Source organism: Dromaius novaehollandiae, chromosome 8 (genome assembly GCF_036370855.1).
Source record: "Dromaius novaehollandiae isolate bDroNov1 chromosome 8, bDroNov1.hap1, whole genome shotgun sequence".
Classification (NCBI taxonomy): domain Eukaryota; kingdom Metazoa; phylum Chordata; class Aves; order Casuariiformes; family Dromaiidae; genus Dromaius; species Dromaius novaehollandiae.
Genome location: NC_088105.1, coordinates 38916569 through 38937867, shown reverse-complemented (window position 1 = coordinate 38937867; position 21299 = coordinate 38916569). Strand labels below are relative to the sequence as shown.

The 21299-nt window shown below is 40.1% G+C and overlaps 1 protein-coding gene and 1 long non-coding RNA gene across 6 annotated transcripts in view; one reads left to right on the top strand and one right to left on the bottom strand.

Annotated features, from left to right (window-relative positions):
* The window catches only part of NFIA (nuclear factor I A), a 347808-nt gene extending 334617 nt beyond the window's left edge, over window positions 1-13191 (bottom strand). For 3 of the 5 annotated variants that reach the window (XM_064516273.1, XM_064516282.1, XM_064516276.1), the window contains exon 1: window positions 13081-13170. In XM_064516273.1, the coding sequence (XP_064372343.1) occupies window positions 13081-13155 (75 nt within the window). In that variant the 5' untranslated portion in view covers window positions 13156-13170. Of the gene's footprint in view, window positions 1-13080 lie in introns of all 5 variants that reach the window. The other 2 variants (XM_064516274.1, XM_064516278.1) reach the window with 1 other exon arrangement.
* LOC112991482 (uncharacterized) lies at window positions 10672-18299 on the top strand. The gene is made up of 2 exons (XR_003261307.2): window positions 10672-10766; window positions 17091-18299. It is a non-coding gene; the product is annotated as an uncharacterized LOC112991482 (long non-coding RNA).
* Window positions 18300-21299: the final 3000 nt, after the last annotated feature.

Here is a 21299-nt window from a genome sequence, read left to right as displayed (position 1 = left end):
TAGCCGAAGTGCAAAGAGATAGCTGCCAAGCTATGCTATACAAAGGCAGCAGTGCCAGAGAGAAAGGGACCTTTGCATGCGGGGACCTTTGACCCCGGAGCCAGCATGGATCCCATATTCATCAATTCCAGACAATTGCATCTTTCATTCCACCACAAACTATGATTAGAAAGGGCCCATTTGTGATAGTGATTGTTAGTTTACAGTTCCCAGAGATTGGATTATTTAATCTTTAGTTCTGTTGGCAGCAATATTTTCCCTAACCTTTTGTAATGGCATGCCAGTGATAATCTAACATATGTATATAGGGAGATACACACATGCACACGAGCACCTCCCCTCCTCACCAAAATGGCTTGAATAGATAAAGATGCAAAGAAAAGGAAAAATCCACAGCGCACAAAAGTCATTCCGTGTTGCAAATATTGAGCTAAGGTAGATTTTCAGAAAGCAGTCTGGAAACTGCGGTGCCATCAGTGTGCAAGAACTTCTCACCTTCTGGCCACAAACTCTCCTATAATTCTTTGGTTTTAATAGCAGAGCTTTTGTTTTAGAGAATCTAGATACGTCAGATGTATTATTATCAGACGACAGCAGTTTTAATCCCAGGATTTTAATTCCAGGTGCCAGATTACTTTTTAATATTTCAAGAGATATTGACAGCTTGCACTACATGCAAAAAGATGAGGAGTATTACTGAACAGACTCATGAGAAGAAAACAGCCAATGACAAGGAAAGCAGTATTTGGCGGGGGGGACGGATGGGTGGACAATGCACAGAATAAAAGCAGCAGGGAAGCGTCTAGGCCTGGTTCCTGCTACTGCTTTCCTGTGTGTTCAGCTTGGATATTGTGAGTCCTATTGAAATCAGTGGCAGAGCTCACAAGGTGCACATGTATGTCAGCATTTGCAAGAACGAGACCTTAGTAAATGGGTCTTCAGCAGCCAACAGCAACCCCCACCAAAACTTCACCACTGTACTCCCTTAAACAAGAAAGCAAGATGTTGGTATGATCAACAAGTTGATGAAGAATATAAGATGTCTTAGAATATAATTCTTAGTAATGACTTTGCATGGTGCTCAAGAGAAAAAGTGTAAAAATCCCATCTGAATCATATGAAGAACTAACATTTGTAATCGGAAGTAGAAAGAAGAGGAAAAAAAAAAAAAGGTGGGAGTCTGTAAAACTTTCATAATTTTTTTTTTTTTGATCTGATCCTGTGGTCTCATCCCAGAGATGTTAGTCAAAAGGAAAAACCCCTCTACCTGAAGGCTAGCCGTATTGCGCTGCACCTGACTTCTGGCTCACATGTGAGACCGTCTGTTCTTTATTTTCACTCTGTATGAAGCTAATGGAATTTGCAGTTGATTAACCTCAAATCTGGAGTAATGATCCAGCCTGGGACTGCAGCTGGCAATGCTGTGGCTATTTGTACTTCTTAACTGAGTAAGACAGCAACAAGTATAATGGCACAAAGGTAAAGATCTCCGATAGATGAGTAAATGTCAGAGGTGCATTAAAGGAGCTGAGAGCATGACTGGAAAGAACAACCCTCCCTGCCAATTCTTAGAAAAATTAATCACAAGATAATACAATAAAAAGTATATGGCTACACTTATTCAATGTTATTCTACAGGGGATACTCAAACCACAAGATTTACCCTTTTGCACAGCAAATCCCTGCATTAGAAAAAGGTCAGTCATTGAGAAACAGCCTCTGCAGAAAATTTAGGAGAGACAGTGTCCTAAAACTTCTCTACAACTTCCATTTGTGTGAGGAAAAGTAAAACCCTCACTAGATCACCAGAAAATAAAGTTCACAGAATAGAATTACACTATGTTATTTGTATTTATTTATCTGCCTGTATTTATTATTCAAATACGAAAAATGGCAGCTGAATCACTACAGATAAAATAAACACCACCATCAAGCAATTCAAATATTTTTTTCCTGATAGATCTTTCTGTTTTTCCCTTCCCAATTGTTCAAAGCTTCAATGAACAGAATTACACAAATGTGCACCAAACCTCAAAAGTAATTTAGTTTAGCAAGTAGTTCACACATCTTCGTTTACTGAACAATGTTACTTTCAAATCATGACAACATTCTTCCTTCCCTGCCTCATGACTAATACAGTGTTTTTCAAGCCGTTCCTCTTCAGACATTTCAGATCTTTACAAAGCTTTTGCCCAGTTTCACCACCTGGTTTCTAATTAAAATCAAACTGAGAAAGTTGCTTCCACAGATGCAGATCCACCGGCACAGGCCACCGCCGGTCGCTGTCGGAAAGGCATCGCGCCGCCTCCCCCAAGGCCGGGCAGGGAGAGCGGCTTCCTCCAGGACTCGGATGCAGCGAGCGGCGAGCCTGGACGAGCTGCACTTGCCTGTGCGCTCGGGTGCTGCTCATTGGATGGGTAAGTCTTAATGCGATGCAGCGAAAACAAAAATTATTCCGTCTGAGATCATTCTTTTCATCCTATATAAGACTCACCAAATTAATGACTATCAGTGGACTTTACTAACACTACATTACTGTCTGTATTTTATTTATATAGCGTGCATGTAAATATACATGTGCACACACACACACACGCACACACTGTGTGTACTATATGTCAACAACTAATCAAAAATTGTTTGCCCACAAGCATATGTGAAAAATTCATCTAAAAAATTGTACATTTAATTTTTAATGGAAACCCGGTAATCCGCTGAATTTACCATACTCCCACTTAATATGGAGCAGTGGCACACAAAAGGCTGGAAAGACACAGACGTCTCTTTAGCCATACACAGTGTAAGCATACGCAGCACTTCAGGCTCCCTCAGTCAAGGTTTATTATATTATTATCTAGATTTTGAGAGAGAGAAGTCAGTGATTAATCACTGCACATTGCTTTTACTTGTGTTCAGAGTGAAGAAGCATATGCTATATGAGTAACCCATAGTGTTTGGCTTAAAGGCAAATAAAAATCAGCAACAAATAAACAGTAAAAGCAGAGACTGCTGGTAGATGGAAAGACTGCACAACCTATTAGGTCTTTCCCGTCTTTAGCTTCTTTAATTCTGCAAAAGCTTATATTCATAAGTAACTCTTTTTCATAAAATAACATATTACAGTTACAGCATCTTTCTTCAGATAATGTTGAAAACCCATTAATTAACATCTAACACCCTTTCTGAGCTAAACAAGTTTTCTTACTCCGCTCCATGGATAGGGAAGGTAAGACATAAAGAAGTTAGAGTGATAGGTTTGGCAGACCTCTACAGAAATCAAGGAAAACACATTGCTCATCTCCTTGCAAGAGCGTACACATAAGCAGGCACCTGCATTCTGCAGGTGCAAACACCTACAGTGCACAAATAATAGTGCTGTGCCTTGCTCATGCCCACCGTCCCGGAGCGTACACCCCGAAATCTCCTTAGAACAAGGCATTTGCAAGCAGGAACACATACATGGCAGGGCAGGTGTTCGATTATTTCAGTCCTAAGTACCTGAACAGATGTTTGCATCAAATTGAAATTGTCACGAGCCTCAAAACTCTGCAGCTCTGTCATTCTACCCTTATCAGTCTGTTTATGCCTCCTCTTCCAGGAGGCCTCCTCTCACAGAATCTGTTTTTCAGGGTACAACTTCCAGTGATTTCATCTCCAGTTCCTTTTCCCATCTCAAGGGAAAATAAAAATTCCCAGCCCACTGATCTCTGGTCCTAGGCAGCCAGTCATCTGCAGCAGCACAAGGCACTCCTTGATCAGGTGAACGTTTTAGTGTCCCACAGCGAAGGCCGGGCGCTCCTCCCCAGCACCTCTCTGCACACTGCTGTTGTGAAGTTCCTACTTTTTAAGCAGGATCAGTTGCATGATCATAGGCCAAACCCCAGGTGGGGCAGGACAACTAAAGAAAAGGTGGACTGTACCAGAAAGATGGAAACACCTGATAAGAGGTAGAGAAAAGGGAGAGAAAGTGAAAATACCGCAAGGTCATGTTGCTGGCAAGGATAACGTGCTGTGAAACCACAGACTGCCCAAACTGCAGATCCAGCGGGAGACACCAGGATTCAAGGCTGCATGGAGCATTGGACTCTTCAGGGGCACTTTGTAAGCCTGACTCCCTCTCTTTCCTCCTTGTCCTTTTCTCAGCTTTCATCAGAGTTCACAGCAGAGTCACCCAGAATATTCCCTGAAATTGTGGAACTAGGCAGGTGCAATCAAAAGTGGTTGCACTACTGGCCATGGGAGACAGCTCATGGAGCTGGCGGAGGGCCTCGTTTTATTCAGCCGTTGCTATCATCTTATGGCTCTTTGGCTTCCTGCTATGAAGTTGCCTCAGTGCAGAAGAGTTTGGGCAAATGCACTACTAATCTGCAATTCAAACCACGCCTTGTGCATTTAAGGAAAGGAAAATAAACCCAAGTTATTTGTCTGTGCAGTGGTCCAGTTACTGCAGGACCACAGCAGTTGCTAGTCCATATGTTACTGAATTGGATTTTAAGTAAAGAAAAAGAAACAACTCCAAAGAGAGATTTGAAGGAGAGAGAGAAAAAAGATCTTCTGAGTCACTGCCTTTACTCAGGTGTGATCTCTTGGCCACTGTTCTTCATAATGCCTGAAAATGGATTTGCATATCAGTCCCTTCCTCCCTCCCTCCTTGCAGCAGCTGTGCTGAATTCCCATGCTTTGGGAGGTCTTTTTCCTTCTGTCCTTTGGACTTACTCTTCCCAGCACAAACTGATATTAGAAATAGCAAATGTCATTGCCGGCCAGGAGCCAGGCCTTCACCAAAGAATTCCCACTATTTTAGGCCTAAGTCCTCCTCCTACCTGCCCACATACTTCCATGGAAGGAATTTCCCCTGTTTCTCTGCAGCAGAATCCTAGAAAACTTCAGCATGAATGAAAAGGATGGCTGTCCACAGAAATGTAGGAAGGATCTAAAAAAGTGGCCATAGAGAGACAGAGCTCTTCTCCAGAGATTTTTAACAACTCTACATGCCTCTACAGTGTAAAAGTTATATACTGTAAAATCAGGTGAGATGGTCAAAATCCATAGGAAAGTTACTATCTTCTAGGAAATTGTTTAAGGATTATTCTTTGGTTTTTGAACACGAGGGGATTCCTTGGGTGTGATGTCTCAAGCTACAGTCTCCTTCATTGCACGTGGCAGACAGAAAACACGATCTTTTAAGGCTTATTTCCTTAGGAAATCAAGATAAAAGGAGAGGAAGCAACAAGTCCAATTGCAATGCTTATATGTATATTATATAAACGGCAAGTCCTTACTGGCAGCAGTTTGTGAGTAAATTTGAGTTTTATTGATGTCTGCTTATGGCCCTTGCAAACATGTTCTGCTTTGCTGATCTAAAAACCTTGGTGATTCACCTTTAAGCCACTGCCCTAAATAACCCAAGTTTCACATATTTTCCTTAACTTATCCTTTCAGATAGCATCGCAAAAGAAAATTTCTGGTAAAAAAAAATACTAGTGGCAAACAGAAGTGCACATGCCGGCTGTTTCTATCTGTTCCTGAGAGTAAACATAAAAGCAAGCTGAATGAGCAATCAAATGGGACAGTTTTTCTCCTTTCGTGTAGGACATAAAAAGTTAATTCGGGTCACATTTGCAATACTCTTCATATTTCCTTTACACAAAGCATAAGGCCATGCTCTACTTTCAATTTCTGCTGCACTAGTAAAGATGATCCTTTCTGAATGGCAGCATATTTCTGTGCAGAATCTGGTCCATTTTCTCCAGCTCAGCTGAATTCTGGATTAAAAAAACAAACAAAAACTTCCCCTTTAATTTACTCAGTAAATCTCTGCTAGTGGCCACGTACAGCCTGTGTCTTTTGAGTTAGCCATGTTTAAAGTAGAGAAGTCATGCGCTGCTCTCAATTTCCGCATTGCTCCTATTGACAACCTTAATCCATGTATGCAATTCCAATTGGGTTGTGAAATTAATATGGCTGTTTGCGTACATCAAGGGCAACGTGCGCTCCTTTGAAAGCAAGGGCATTGCAATTATTGGTAGTAAAAGTCTACAAGCTTATAGTGCCATCTGTACTATCCAACACTCCCACCCGTGTCTAGTTGTATTGCTAACTTTACGTTTCACAGCCTTCTGAAAAAAACAAAAAACAAAAAACCCCAAAGAACAACAGACATGCTTATACAGGCCAAATATTTTGAATCTCACTTCATTAGTCAATACATCTATTTCCTCTGTTTCAGCGATAGCTAGTTTACTGAAAACCACTTTTCAGTAATCTCTTATATGGGAAATAGATCCAGCGATCTTTATTACAGTGAATAAAAATCCAAAAATCTTTGTGCAAAAGGGCTGTTGCGGGCTTGTACAGTGCCTACCCCAAAGGCACCTCATCCAGCCCTGCTCCTGCTGCTCTGAGATCAGTCAGACTTGTTGGGCGTGTGGCAGGGCCTCTGCTTTTTGCCTGCATGTATCAGTTGTGTGTATGTACAGGTACAAAGAGCTTCAGCATTTCAAAGGAGTTCTGTAATTATTACTGGGCAAATCCTGCAGTACTTGCTTAAGAGATGTTCCTAGTGAAATCAATGGAAGTGGCAATCAAAGATATTACCAAGCGAAATCATGATATGATAAACTAGCATATTTGTCTTCAAAATCAACAAAGAAACAACTTGATTCATCCTAAAATCATCTTTAACTATTAATCAGTGCCAGTGACCACATCCTACAGAGCAGGGAGCCGAGGCAGAGAAGTGCAGCATGCTCCCAGCAGTACGCTGAGAGTCTTTCCACGCTGGCATTAAAACTCGGGGAACCTCTTGATAAACCAAAAACATTACCTTTTTCCCTTCATACAGAGGCAGAGAAAGCAGATATTTACCTCCGTACTTATAAAAAGTTTCAGAGTGTTTTGTTCTTATGGGTACCATTTGGAGTTTATCAGCAAAACCTTTCAGAATACTCCTTATTTCCATCTCCATTTTCGGTTACCCCCCGTACTGGTGCTGGTCTTGCCTGAGGTACCAGGATCACGGTGCTGGAAATCATCACAAGCATCCCAATCAATTTAAATATCCAGTCCTGGTGCTTAAGCTCAAGCATACGACTAGTCTTACAGCCTTTGGATTCAGATCAAGGTGTCAGACCTATCAGGCAGTGCGTATTTTTTTTCCCCCTCTTCCTTGCATGGTCTAGTGTTCACCATACTATTGGCACCTTCAGATCTCAATTCAGTGCTGATTACAGCGTGTAAAATTAAAAGGATTGGGAACGGCGAGTGGTAGCACAGACAAGCCTTAGGTAGAGGACAGATTCAGTTTTGAGGCCCTTGTATTTATCCTCCGCAAGACAGGCCCTCCTGACCCTACTGCCACTTGCTTTTCTCAACCGTCGCAATGACTTCATAACCAAGGGCCACGATGAGCTCTGGAAATAATTTATGGGTACCAACAGAGAGAATGAGGTCGCCCTTAAGGGTACAAAGCAATGCTCTTCTTCGTCCTGCCCGCGGTTCGAGAGCTCATCTACACGACGTCCGTCTCGCCGGCGAGCTCCGCGCACGGACGTCCCACCCGGCCTGAGCCGTTCCCGGCCCAGAAGACGGCACCAGGGCTCCGAACACAGCGTGTCAGAGGCGCTGGCTTTTCTCACCGTCCCCTCCTCAGGGTGCCTACGGCCACCCCGTCCTGCTGCAGCAAACCCGAGCGTTTCCGAGGCGAGGTGGGTTGAACAAGGGTTAACGTGGTGCTTTCTCCTCTTACCAACATGATGTCATTTCCCGCCCCCTCCCCGAAAGTATCTGTTGCTTGGTTGTTTACATAATGAACTTAATTTAAAATATAGATTATAAACCTACATAGTTTAAGATTGAATGAGCTCTCATATCTAAAGACATTTATCCAAATTTAAATTAAACTGACAGCATTTCGGTGTTGTAAAAAATATTGGTGTGTAGCCACAAACTACCCATTTTCCTTGCTTTTTAGACTTTTATAGAAAAATAAAAATGAAGAAAACAGAAGTAGCAATACATTGTAGGAATTGTCCCATTGAATTTATAATCCAGTGTAAGTTACACAGTACTGATAAGTAAAGGAAGTTCAACCAGACAGTTTAATCCTCCAATTTCCTGTCTTCTAATCAGCCACCGACTCCTTGGGCTTTAAATTAGAAACATTCATGGCAATATTCAGGACAGGTGAAGGCAAGAGAACAGAAAACAAGCAGGACAAATGCTTGCAGGCAAAAGGAGGACGCTTGCAGAAAAGGAGGATGCTGTACCGTAGCAGAAGCGCATGTAATGATGCCCTGTATACGCGTGTTTAAGTTACACAGGGAATTTAGAAACTCTCACAGGGAAGGGATAATTTTAATAACAACATTTCTACAGCAGCTGAGCAGTATTCGAATATCTGGCGTTGCTTTATAAAACTAAGAAAATCCATGCGGCAATATTACTTTGTTCACACTTTGTTATTTTTATAAAGGCAGGTCAAGGATAATTATAAATACAGGTAAGTTTTTTGATGTACAGAAAGCACAAATCAGTAAAGCCATGTACAACAGCAGCAGCATGTGGGAATCATCACGACACACTTGGATGAGAATACACGTATACGCATACATGCACGGATATGCTCAGTGATTTAAATAAGAAATACTAATTTTGTGTTTCATGTTTCTAGACTTTTTTAGCGGCAATAGCAACAATTAGCTTCCCGTATGATGAAATTAAATAAAATGTTTATTAAATGCACCACTGCTTTTAATCTCAGTTGCAGCGAGATTTATGGTGAGGATTCTATTAATTATTAATTGAGTAAATGCTACTAACAGTTTGAAATTTTCATTTCTTCTACTACCGAAATTACCTGAGCAATTTCAGCTATCCATTTGAAAAAATGGAGCACAGAGGTGGGAAAGGAAAGTATTTACCAAGAGCTTCAGTAACAAACTGATAAAAACATTTAAAGTAACAAAATGAACATATCAAGTCTAATCCCAGCATCTTTACTAAACTATCACTTTACTCGTGGCACCTAAAGAAAACAAAGGTGCATACACTGAAATATGGATTAATAGTTGAATAATAAAAAAAGAAAACAATTATTTTGGAAAATGACTGAAAGATCTGTTTTAACTGTCGCATTCAATAACAGCAGTCTGCATGTTAATTCATACAGGGAGTCATTTGAAAGGGCTTCTTATTTATTAATGAAGCTTTTTTTCTTCAGATATTTTGCAATGGAAAACAGTTTGTGTTTCAAAACTGTTTGGACTGAGGTCCTCAAATTATGGGTCAAAGTTTGCTCTCAGCCACAGGTAAGTAAATCTGGACTCGCTCCACCTCTCTTAATGCAGTGACTCCAGGCTGATGCCAGTGTAAACGGAGGGCAGAATTTGGCCCAGGGTCCTTATTTTTGTACTGCCATTGAGAATTTTTCTCCAATATATACTTTCGCTACGCATGTATTTCAATAACCCTGCGCAAAGGAATTTTGCAGACAATCCCTTATGAAACATATATAATAATCACATCATATTGGTTTGCTAGAGCAAATAATTAAAAAAAATAATCAACTTGAAATAAATGTTTATAAAAGTAGCACAGCTGCACATATTTGATACAAATGCAGGACAGAGTACTGAAACTTTTGTATGACTAACCCTTTACTGTCTCTATGACAGCATCAAATTTAAATAAAACGTGCCAGTGACTAGAAAATAATGATCATTTTTCCAAAAAACTAATTCGTATGATATCTTCAGGCTGCTCTACTGATGAAAGCGTTTGCTAATGTATATACACACATAAAAATAAAGAATTCCTTCTTATGCAAATTCACAGTATTTTTTGGAAGTTTTCACCTAAAATGTCACATTAGGATACAGCCAAAATAATAACTATTTCTGGATATACACATTTGAAGCATGAGAAAAACAGATTAGCTTTGTAAAAGACTCCTTATAAACCGTGGTGACAAATGGAATTATTGTTAAAATGTACAAATCCTCTGGGTTCTGCTGAAACAGTTTGAAACATTTATAACTGGCTAAAAGAAAGACAAATAGCATTTTTCTTTTACTTTGACCTTTTGCTATTTTGGCAAGTAAGATAAAATATATTAGCCATTCCATCAGATGGCTAGAGAGAAAAACTAGCTGCGATGGAGAAAAATGAATTAAAGCAGCATTAATGCAGATTATTTATGAAAGAAAATAAGGTCAAAATTAGAAGTCTGCAGTTTAAAGCCACCTTTCAAACATGCAAGCTGCTTTACCCCACGATAAAATCCATTCATTTTCCTAATCATGCAATCGCCCAATCTCCATTATCTCCAGCTAGCTAGCTATAAACATACTATAGACTGGAGTGAAAGAGGGAGAGTGTGAGGTTGAGAGACAGAGAGAGAGAGAGAGAGAGAGAGAAAGAAAGAGAGATTACTACACCCAGCCTTTTATAAAGCCGTTTCTTTCATTATAACAGGTCTTTTCATCAAAATGACACAGAACCTTTAAATTTGGGCATAATACTCCCGTACAGTACACAGCTATAGCTTAAAACTGATTTAGAACCTGCTCCAGAAAGAAAACAAACTCACTCATTTGACACACAAATTGTTTACGATTCATTAAAAAGCAAAATTGCATATCACAGTGCTGGCAGCTGAGTCCATATGGGTGCAAGGGGTATTCACTCATCTCTTTGTATGCTGGCAGTACCAAACCGAAGTTTAGCACTATGCAGCTGAGATTTTGTGCAGCCAGACGATGCATGAGGTAATTTTAAAAGCTTTATTTGTCTTTAAAACATTAAAATCTGCTCTGTAGCTTACTTTTGATTGAAAGAATGTGGCAAATGTGATGAGATTTGGGGGTAAAAAAAATACATATCTACTTTTTGTTTTGCATTTCAGACTCATAGACTGTATAAAATTGCTGCTTATTACTCCATCAATAATTGAAACTTTGTATGAAAATTATTTGCAATTAACACATCTATTGTAAAGATCTTGAATTATTCATTTCAGTTAAAAATAACATCTCTTTCATGTAGCACAACTTCTACAAAAAAGGCTATTTTAGTGGGTTTTTTGTTCTCTTAGAAAATAAATGGTGTGACGTTCGAGTTTAAGGAGAACTTTCTGCAATGTTTAATCTAAACAACAGCATGTGTGGTTATAAAACTGTTTATTTTTAGGCAAGTGCATTACTAAATGTTTCCAGCATTTTTACATATATATTCACAGTACTAAAACATCTGTGAAATACATGTGACCGAAATGAAACTTCCTAGGATACTTTCTAGAGGGTGATAATAGCTGTCTAATAATGTTTGAGGATACTTATTAAATAATAAGCACTGACATACCCCATCATAAAAGCAGACGATAGACAATAAAAGAGGAGTGGTAATAAAATACACAAATGACTTAGAATAAGGTAAAACCACAGCATGATATAAATAGTGCAGTTAAAAAATGCCAGCTTAAAACCGTGCTTTGAAAATGATAACTAAGAATCAATAGACTTATTTACAGGGGTTTAACAAGCTAAAAAAAGTCACATGAATAGTCAACAGTTTATGTGCATGCAAATACCCCTTCCCCCTCCAACTTCCCCTGGCAGAAAGTCTAATTGGAAAATCAGTACTGTAAGAAAAGTGGTTAGCCTTCCCCTATTCCCACTAACCGAAAGCTGCACGTTACATTTCACTGGCAACCGCTGGTAAACCTCTAATAGACGGTTAAAAAATTAAGAGTTCAGACAAAACAAAACTAAAAAACCCCCAAAGCCCAAACACCTTTAAATACAAGCCACATGATGCACACAATGGCCACCACCAAGCTGCAGAATAAAAACCTTCCGGATCTCACTTTTAAAAGTCTTTCAAGTCCTCAGAGGTCTTAAACTTTCCAAATGATACCAAAATTGGTCCAGGGCGGCGAGGGGGAGGGAGCCCCCCGCCTCGGTTCAGCGTATCGTACAATGAAACCGATCATGCCGTGTTTTGTAATTCCACTCGCCAGTCCTTTTTTAACTGATATCTATGTGAAACGAGCTGAGGTTCACGGTCCAGTTAGGAGCGGATAATACATGCATTGTCCTGGCAGCAAACTTTTCCTCTCACTGGAAGAATTCACGCTTGCCACAAGAATAATAATTACAGAAAACTAAAAATGCACTGCTAACGAATTAATCCCTAACGGACAACACGCTAACGAGGGCAGTAATGATTTGAGGACTCTCTTCCTCACAACAGGACTTGCATCTTCTGCTACAATGGGCTATTGTGCATCCTCCCAACTCACTATACCTCTTATAGATTCAAGATGTCAAAGGTTGTCTGGCCCGACTGACCATGACATGCTAGTTAACTCGTTCTACGGAGCACGTTGGAACTTTATTGAAACTTTAATTGCACCCAAAAGCAGCTAGAGCCAGATTATGTGGGATCTGTAACACATGGCTCCAGATCATAATAGCCCGGTAACCTGTTCTAACACAAACAAACGGAGGGAAAAGTTAGATCGGGGTCTCCGATGAAAGGCAGTACCTTGCAAAACACGCTTCTCTCACACGTGATGATTTTACACCACGACACTAAGACACCGCTCCAGACTTTTACAGTAATCAACTTGCTTTGTACTCTATTGAACTTTCCACCTCCCTCCTTAGAAAATACTGTATGGTGAAAAATGCACACACACACGCACACACACGCACACACACACGCACACACGCACACACACGGGCGCTTGAAAGCAGCAGATAAAGTAAAACAAACTGAGCATTAGGCGACTGACTGAGACAAGTTACTGTGCACAAGGCTTTTTCAAACTACTCTTTGCATACTTTTTTTTCCCTTAAGGAGAATTGAAAAAGCTTCCCCGCGGAAGCTGCAGTGCACATTAACCGTCTCTTGTTACACAGGGGAGCGCGTACAAGTGGGACAAGTGTGCGGCTGCTCTAGTGAAGAGTGTGAAAAAAATCAAATGTTAATTTGATAAATGTGAGGTCTGGGACATTTTGTCAAAGAGGGAGGGAAAGTAGAAAAGGGAGAAAAAAAAAAGCAGCCCTGCTGCCAACTCACCATCCACCAAGTTCTGGCCGAGATGTCGTAGCAGAGCTGCCATTTGATGGAGCCGTCGGAGGTTTTCCCTGCCATTATGCTGTCAGCAAGCTTCATCTGATGCTAACTCACGGGAGATAAGACACCTAATTGAGAAAACATTTGCACTGGCATGTTGGGCAACATGTAGCCCGGTCCATACCATATGGAATCATGGGTAAAAAAAAAAATCTCCTTGACAATGAACCAATCTCTCACAGACCCAGTGGCAAGGTGAAGTGGAGATGAAAAGTCATCTGCTCCTAGCACTGTCTTCTCCTCTCTCTCTCTCTCTCTCCCCCTCTCCCTCTCTCTCTCTCACTCACTCCTTTTTTTTTTTTTTAAATAAGAACCCACTGCTCAACATCAAAGAGAGGCGGTCAAAATTAGGGCTTCATCACTCAGATGATTTTGGTCTGCAAGGTTTTTCTTTCCTTTCCTCTTTTTCTTTTTTAAGAAGAATAAAGAGATTTAATAGGACAAAGGCAGGTAGTGGACTGCGGAGGGAGATCGCCACAGGCTATTAGCCTAAAATTTCTGCTTGACAGATGGAACTGCTTAGAGACTATCATGCAATGTTTTGGTTTTTTTTTTTTTTTTAAGACTTTCAGTCTGATTCAGTATCTGTTTATCGCAGCTACTTTTCTCATGTACGTGACCGGGCAAAAAAAAAAAAAAAAAAAAAGAAAAAAGAAAAAAAAAGACTGAGCAAAAGAAAAGGAGACTGAGTGTTTTTCTTTCTTTTTTCTTTCTCTTTCTCTTCCTTTCTTTCTTCCTTTCTTTCTTTTCTTTTTTTCTTTCTTTAATATCTATGGATGTAATGATTTAAGCAGTGAAAGGCAAAAACAAAAGTATAAACTGCTTAAGTTTATTTTTCCTTTCAGAGGCAGAAGCTTTCTGAAGGAATCAAATGCTCTTTCTTTCTTTCTTTCTTTTTTTTTTTTTAAAATAAGGGAGACATTAAAGTTTTGGCTCTTTGTCCCTTCTTGATTTTAGATTTAGATATCAGACCTTCTTGTTTAAATGAATGATTTTTCATATGAAGGCTCAAATGGCTAAAGTGCTCCTTAGAACTAAACAATTCCCTTCTTGTCTTTTTTTTTTAATATAGTTTTGCTACTGTGTTTCTAAAACTTGTTTTTAATGTTATACTTCTAATATCATTTGGTAATAAGTGCCAAGGGCTCACAGAGGTTTGTCTCTCCCTCCTGCAAAAGTTCTCCTGGCATCAGCGTTCCCCACATCCAACGTTCACAGGAGGAAGTGACAGATAGCTTGGAAACAGGCAACTCCAAAACAGTTTTGAAAAGTTGAGAAATCCTGGTAATGTTCAGGATTAAAATCCTTTCTTGGAAAACGAAGTAAAAGATAATCACATATTTTACCACGTCTGTTTCCCACTTCCTCTGGTGCACGGCGAAGCCCACAGTTGTATTACTTTTATGACAGCTGAGTATCAAACAGGCGATGAATGCCCTCCGTTCAAATCCCCCGTTTCATCACACCGAGCGACGGTTGTTCAGCTATGACCACCACCACTGAAGAATAGGGCACTTCACTCTGTGCAGTGGTTCCTTCCCTCAAGTGCTCTAAAAATGAACTTCTGAACTGGCAAACAGACTCTTGCCAGGAATATTTCTTAGGTCTATTGAGCTATGACTGATACAACTCGCTCAGTCAAAAAGAGCTACACTCTGCAAATCTTTTCATCATTCGGATACAAGAGGAAAATGTATTAAAAATATCCACTCTATTTTAAACAATATCCATTCCTGTTTGCATCAGAAAAGGCAGCTCGTGGGCACACAGTTCTCCATTTGATTGTTTTGTGTACTAACAATTGTTTAACTATTTGGCTACAGCAAAATATAAATCCAGGCTGTATAGATTACAAAACCGTCATTCAGTACAGCACAGAACTAACTTTCATTCAGCTTCAGTAATACCTTTAGGTTTCTGTGATGTGCGAGATGATAAGCAAATGATTTAGGATAAACCCGAACTGCTGATGTAACATTCAAGGGTTAGTCTGTGTTTCCGCCCCAGCTTTAACGATATATTTGGACTGCGCAAAAAACATGTTCGTGCATGATCTACGCAGCTGCTTAGCATCCCAATTTGCTTTTCTGGTCTGGATAGCAGGTACAATATCACTCCTGTTTACGGGAAGGAGCCTGCCTAGCATGGCAAGTGTTAAGCTTTCGTCAGAGCCCAGGAAAAAACGGACACCGTGCCAGGAGCTGTCCTTGCAGTGGCCAGCCAAAGCATTTATCGTCTGCTGTTACTTCAGGCCCACTAATGCTACCTGGTCTTTCTGCTGCTTGCTGCTCACTAAAACCCCCCCTCAAAATAACCATGCAAAATATAAGGTAAAATGATTAAGTAACAATCAGCCCTTGAACCAGTGTCAGATTCAATTTTATGCTGCTCTCTTTGCTCCTGCATCTCAAACCAAACAACTCACCCACCCTACTTATTATTTATTTAGTATTTCAGAGCCAGTTGTGCTGTATGTCCATCCAGTCAAGTTCTGATAAATCACTGCTCATGTCTACGTGGATTTCTGTTACCTGATGCAGTTACAGATCTGCTGGCAAACTTTGCCTTGATTGCTGTATTAACCACTGCTTTGAGAGTACTTAGGTCTTCCTATGCCAATATATGATTTTACTTCAGAATATTAATTATAAACACTCTGGATAAATAAATAATTTTTAGATGAGCATACAGTTTTCAATTTATGAATGACAGAAGCACGAAAACATTTCCTTCCTGACAGTATAGGAGTTAAGTGCAAAGAAATGATGAGCACTGTTGGTTAACAGTGTTTTAAATTCAGAACAATTAGGTGCAGTTAACTTTGCCATTGTTCTTTCTGATGCTGGGGATGGTGGGCTCTTACCCGTAGAGCAATTATTCCTTTCATAAGCGGCTGTTGTTAATAGCATTAAAACAAGATTAAATACAACATGTTAAATATTGCAATTATTGTGGAAAATAAAATTATTTGGTGAGCATAATGGGGAGCAAATCAAGCATTTAACATGATCCAGGAAATGCTACTCCAAACAATTGCATTTGTTTTATGCAATTTTTCCCCTTTGATTGCTGACAGATGCCGTTTTGGAAACAAACATCTAAGTAGTTTTCCTTCAATCAGAAAAAAAACCACACACCAGAAAATGGCTACATGTTTTGAATTTAACTCTTGTCAATCAGCATTCTGCACAACACTCCCTGTGAATGGTACGAGGACAAAACGATGCCTTCCAAAGACTAATAAGCCACAAAGATGTTTGCTTCTAAACCAGATCTGTTCCAAAGAGAGAAAAAGCCTCCGTGCTGCATAGACGTTTGTACAGAGGCAGCTGTGAAATAAAAATGCTTGCAATGTGTGAGTGATATTTCAAATTGGAAATAAGTTAGGTGTATGTGTTTGTGGGCTACAGAAGAAGAGATTTGTTTTCCGACAGCATTAGGCCTCAAGCAACGAAGTGAAGTACTTGCCAGTTGCTTTCTGACTTCCTCCTGGAGAAGCGGCCAACTGTCCAAAAATAATTTGCTTAATTGTTGAGCAGAGTTACCTGCCGCAGCACAGGCAGCGCGAGCGTATCTCCCCTCTGCAGTGCATTCTGGTGAGGTCATTGTTGCTATCAAGTGTAGGAAAGCAGGAATGAATGCTAAAAAAGGCTAATAAAGTATATTAATTCGGATGACTATATCAAGCTGGCATTTTACAGTCTACTGGAAACTGAATGCATGAGAGCATTAGAAATGTTGGCATAGCGGGCAGTTTCTCCAAATGTTGGCTTCTCCTATTCACATTGGTAAAAGAAGCTCGGCAGAAGTGCCTGTAGCTCCCAGCGCTAGACACATCTTTAGGATCTGAGTACTTTTTACTAGATTATCTGTTAATTGCATGGTATTTATTGCTTATTAACCCTTTCTATACTCTCTTTTTTTTCCCTATTTCTTTGGTTGCAATTGCTTAGATCCTTTTCGGCAGACTGTAATAGTATGATTTTAGATCTGCTCCTAATTTGGGAGGCATTTTCCTTGGGAAGCCCCAGCCTAGATGAATTACGAAGAGGATTTCCTTATCTCGAACAGTGACAATTAGTTCAAGTGCCACATGAGAGCAGGCAGCTGATTTTTGGACAGCCTCTGAACTTATGCAAAGTTGCTGACAACGAGTGTGTGTTCTAGCTTTTGGAAATCCTATAATCCTGGCTTCAATCAAGAGGATCTGCTGTGGCTGAAGGCGTAAACAAGGAGAGAAGCAGCATGTGATCACTGCTCCTACACCTTCAAGGATTCCCGAGCCAAAACAAGTGCAACGGTTAGAGGTTTTGCCGGGTATCCAATGTGACCCGCGTTTCGTATGATCTTGCTGAACCCAGGGAAAGCAGTCCTTACCCCTCAGCAGGAAAGTTTTCTTTGGACTCTGCATTTTTCCCCATAGCTCTCAGTTGTGCATTTCTCCCTGCTCCCCTCTCACTCCTCTGATTTTCCTCTTGCCATCTGTATCCCCTTTTTGCCTCATCTGAAACAAGCATCAAGATCCTGTTTCTGACAGAACGATCTGTCAATATGGAGACACACTGACATCAGATGCAGTGCTGTGACTTCATGTCTGAAAGAAACAGGAGGAACAGATGAAAGGAGTGAAGAGGAAGGAATGACACATACAAACATTTAAAAAAATTTAAATAAAAATTCTTCTCTATCAACCCAAAATGTAAAAGAACATAAAACAGATTTATTTTTTAATTTTAAATATAAACAGCTATTTCCTAATCTGTTGTGTAATCAAGGTAACACTTCACCGCGCTGTTCTCCCGGGGCAGGTAGCAGTCTTGAGGAGCGTGCACTTTGCTGACTCGGAGCCTCAGGGAAGCCGCCTCGGCCTCTGGAAAAGAGCTAACTAGGAGCTAACCTGGCAAACGAGCATTATGGAGCATAATGCTCATACCTGGGAGGAGCCTCCTAAGGGAAAGGAGGACTTCTGCCTGGGAAAAATCTAAAAAATCTAACAAAATGCAAATTCATAGAATTAAAAAAAAACGTTAACCAAAAACCCAAACTCAGTTTTGATGTGGCAGGATCAAAGCTAACATTGCCCCAAGGAGACAGGGATACAGAATCTACCCAGAAAATATGCTTATTGAAAAGCAAGGGTGGGATCTCACCTTACTATTAATTTTTTTTTCCTTCCTAGAATGAAATATTATCAAAACTCACTAACCATTGTTTCTATTGCTGGCTTTTTCTTTTCTTTTCTTTTCTTTTCTTTTCTTTTTCTTTTTTTTTTCTTTTTTCTTTTTTTTTTTTGTATTAGCATTTGGGAAGAGTTGTAAGCCCTGAATTTCTTTTACTATTTGAAATATTTATTTTAGTTCTGACATTAGAGGGCATCCAGAATATATCGCTTTCCTGCCATCTCTGGAGCCACTGCAAAACTCTAATAAGTAGATTCATAACTTGTAGGAGAGGAGCTCAAGAAAACTAAAAGGTTAATATATTCTAACTAGATGTTGGGTATAGAATGTCAGATCTGTCAAATTTCATTACAGTTTGCTGCTCAATGAAAAAGATTTGATTTCTTTTGCCACTGTCCTACTATGTTCAAGTCACACAGTGCCAGCAGCAACCAGCCAACGACCACAGGCTGGCACTGAGCGGGCCCGAGTGGGAAGCCAGCCGCAAGGACCATCTGTTTCCGATTTCTAGCTAAGCCAAGATGTGCAGTGAAGTGCATTCCATTCACCGAGCCAGCCTTCTCCCTGCTCAAGTTATTAGTGTTACAAGTGAAATTATCTTTTCCAAACAGCGGGGGAGCTATAATCCTTATGGAACAAGACTTTAAAAAAGGGGGAAAAAAAAAACGGGAAAAAAGACACCCCCCCCCAGTTTAATCTTTTGTTAAAGTTGTCGACGCCACTGTTTGTAAATTTAATTGCAATGTTCATGGGGTTTATAATTTAAAGGATATTTTGTTAAGCACGGTATCCTCTAAGGCGAGAATGTGTATGTTGGTTCATCAGATCCGATCGAATAAACCAACCAAATGTATATATAGAAAGTTATTTATGAATAAAGTTAAAAATGACAAGAGGAACGCTCATTTAAGTCTCTTTAACATTCAGTGCCTTGAAAAACATCAAAGGTTTTAAAGTATAACTTCAAGTGAGAATGCATGAACAAGGCTAATTACATGCTACTTACATTGTTCCAATATGTAATGCATATGTTTAACCTCTAAGGGAAAGGATTGGTCCTGGCACGGTAATTGTGGGGATTTAAGGGTATGCTAAACTGATAACTGTAGAACGAGCTCTGTCATAGGATATTGGTCTCCTACTGTTACCTAAATGCCAGGTGAAACCAAAGGATTTATTGAAGGGAGGGTGGAAAGGAGAAAAGAAGACAACACAATGAGGTGAAACTGAGAAGTTTATTTTCAAAGGGGGAAACATTTATCCTTTGACACCATTCCATTCCAGTGACTTTATTTCTAATATACCATGAGATTAATGATGTGGCTACTGTCACCGTGTCTGATGAACACTGGCAGAGCTGTGGAACAGTTGCTCCCTCTACTATTGTTGGACATATTTGTAAATTGGCATATATAAGACAAACTTGTGGCAGCCAATTCAAAGCAATCTTATTCATGTGGACAGGATTTTTATTTTTCTACTTCATTCTATATATAATATAAAGTTGGTTTAAGATTGGCTGATGTAAAAACTTCTCCAAATTAGCAGTTGCTTGACAGTGTTTTCCTATCATGTAATAATCTCAATATGACTCTTATGCAAAATCAATTGCAGGTAATTAAGGAAGTAAATTATCACCATGAAACAGATTCCTGACATACCAGAGGCAAGTCAATATTTAAGCTTTTGCTGAGTGTAATCACAGTCATTCACCATCCTATCCCCAAATGGTTTGTTCTTTCCAAAGTAATATAATCATCAAAGAAAATACAGAATAGCTTGTTCCATTAATTTTCTTAGTCACTTTTGTCCTGTTTTTATAGAATCAAAACTACTTCCCTGGCTGGCAGATACCACACACAAGGAATAACTGTTGAGTCACCTGAAAACTAATTACTGAATCAGCCCCTTCTTTGGGTATTATCCTTTCTCAGAGCCTTCAGGGATGCAACTGGACACGGACCGTCGTTGCTGCAGGACATTGTTTGAGCTGTGGCTGCACTGGTATCAACACAGATAACCTCATTCTCCATCTTCTGCCCGTGCATTCAGAAACATCTGCTAAAGCTGCATATATTGCCTATTTTTAAGCTGTCTTCTTTCTCTTAAAATATATTTCGGGTTCTCTGGTGCTGTGAGAAAGAGAACCCTCCTGGGTCTCTCCACACAAGCTTATTTCATTTAGATACCGTAGGAAGGGGAACAGGGATGCAGGAGGGCCCAAACAGTGCAAATGGGAGGTGTGGGACTGCTCCTGGCTGAATTTCTATGCTTGGGGTCGGCAGGGCATGGGAAGAGAGACAGGCTAGCAGGTAAAAATCAAGGCATTCAGCACGTTTCCACAGATAGCCCGGTCAGACATCAGAGGCCGAGCACATGGGCTCACTGTGTAGATGACTGGGGCAGACTATCTATTAATACAGGCATAGCTAGACCTCATGTCACTCCTCCCATGGAGCCTGTAGGTAACGCCACTGATGGAGGAATACTCTTGGACCCAAAGACTGCAGTGTTATGTGTCATAGGAAACACTGGTCTGTTTGAATCCATGTTCAGGATTTTTACTTACTCTTCCAGTTTCTGATAATGATTTGTTGCAACTAGCTCATCCTGGCAAGTAGATTTTACTGTCAATCAAGAATGAGACACAAGTGCCCAAAGTCTCCGCGGAAATGGCTCACTAGTGCATGACCTACTGAGTCCAGCAGCACTGAGGGATTCTCAGGCAGCAGTGCTAAATCAGAGCCTTTTATCTTCCGTAGCTACATGGAAGACTGACGCCTCCTTCCTACTGAGAGACTCCTGTAATGCTCTCTGCTTAGGGCTGCTCTTGAGGAGCAAGGAATCCAAGACAGATGTGGCAGTGACCATCATATTAATCTCAAAACCCAAATCCCTCAAAGTGAAGGAAATATGAACAATTAAAACAATAAATACACTGAATCTTATGAATTTCCAGTGCCTGCAGTACTAACTCCAGTT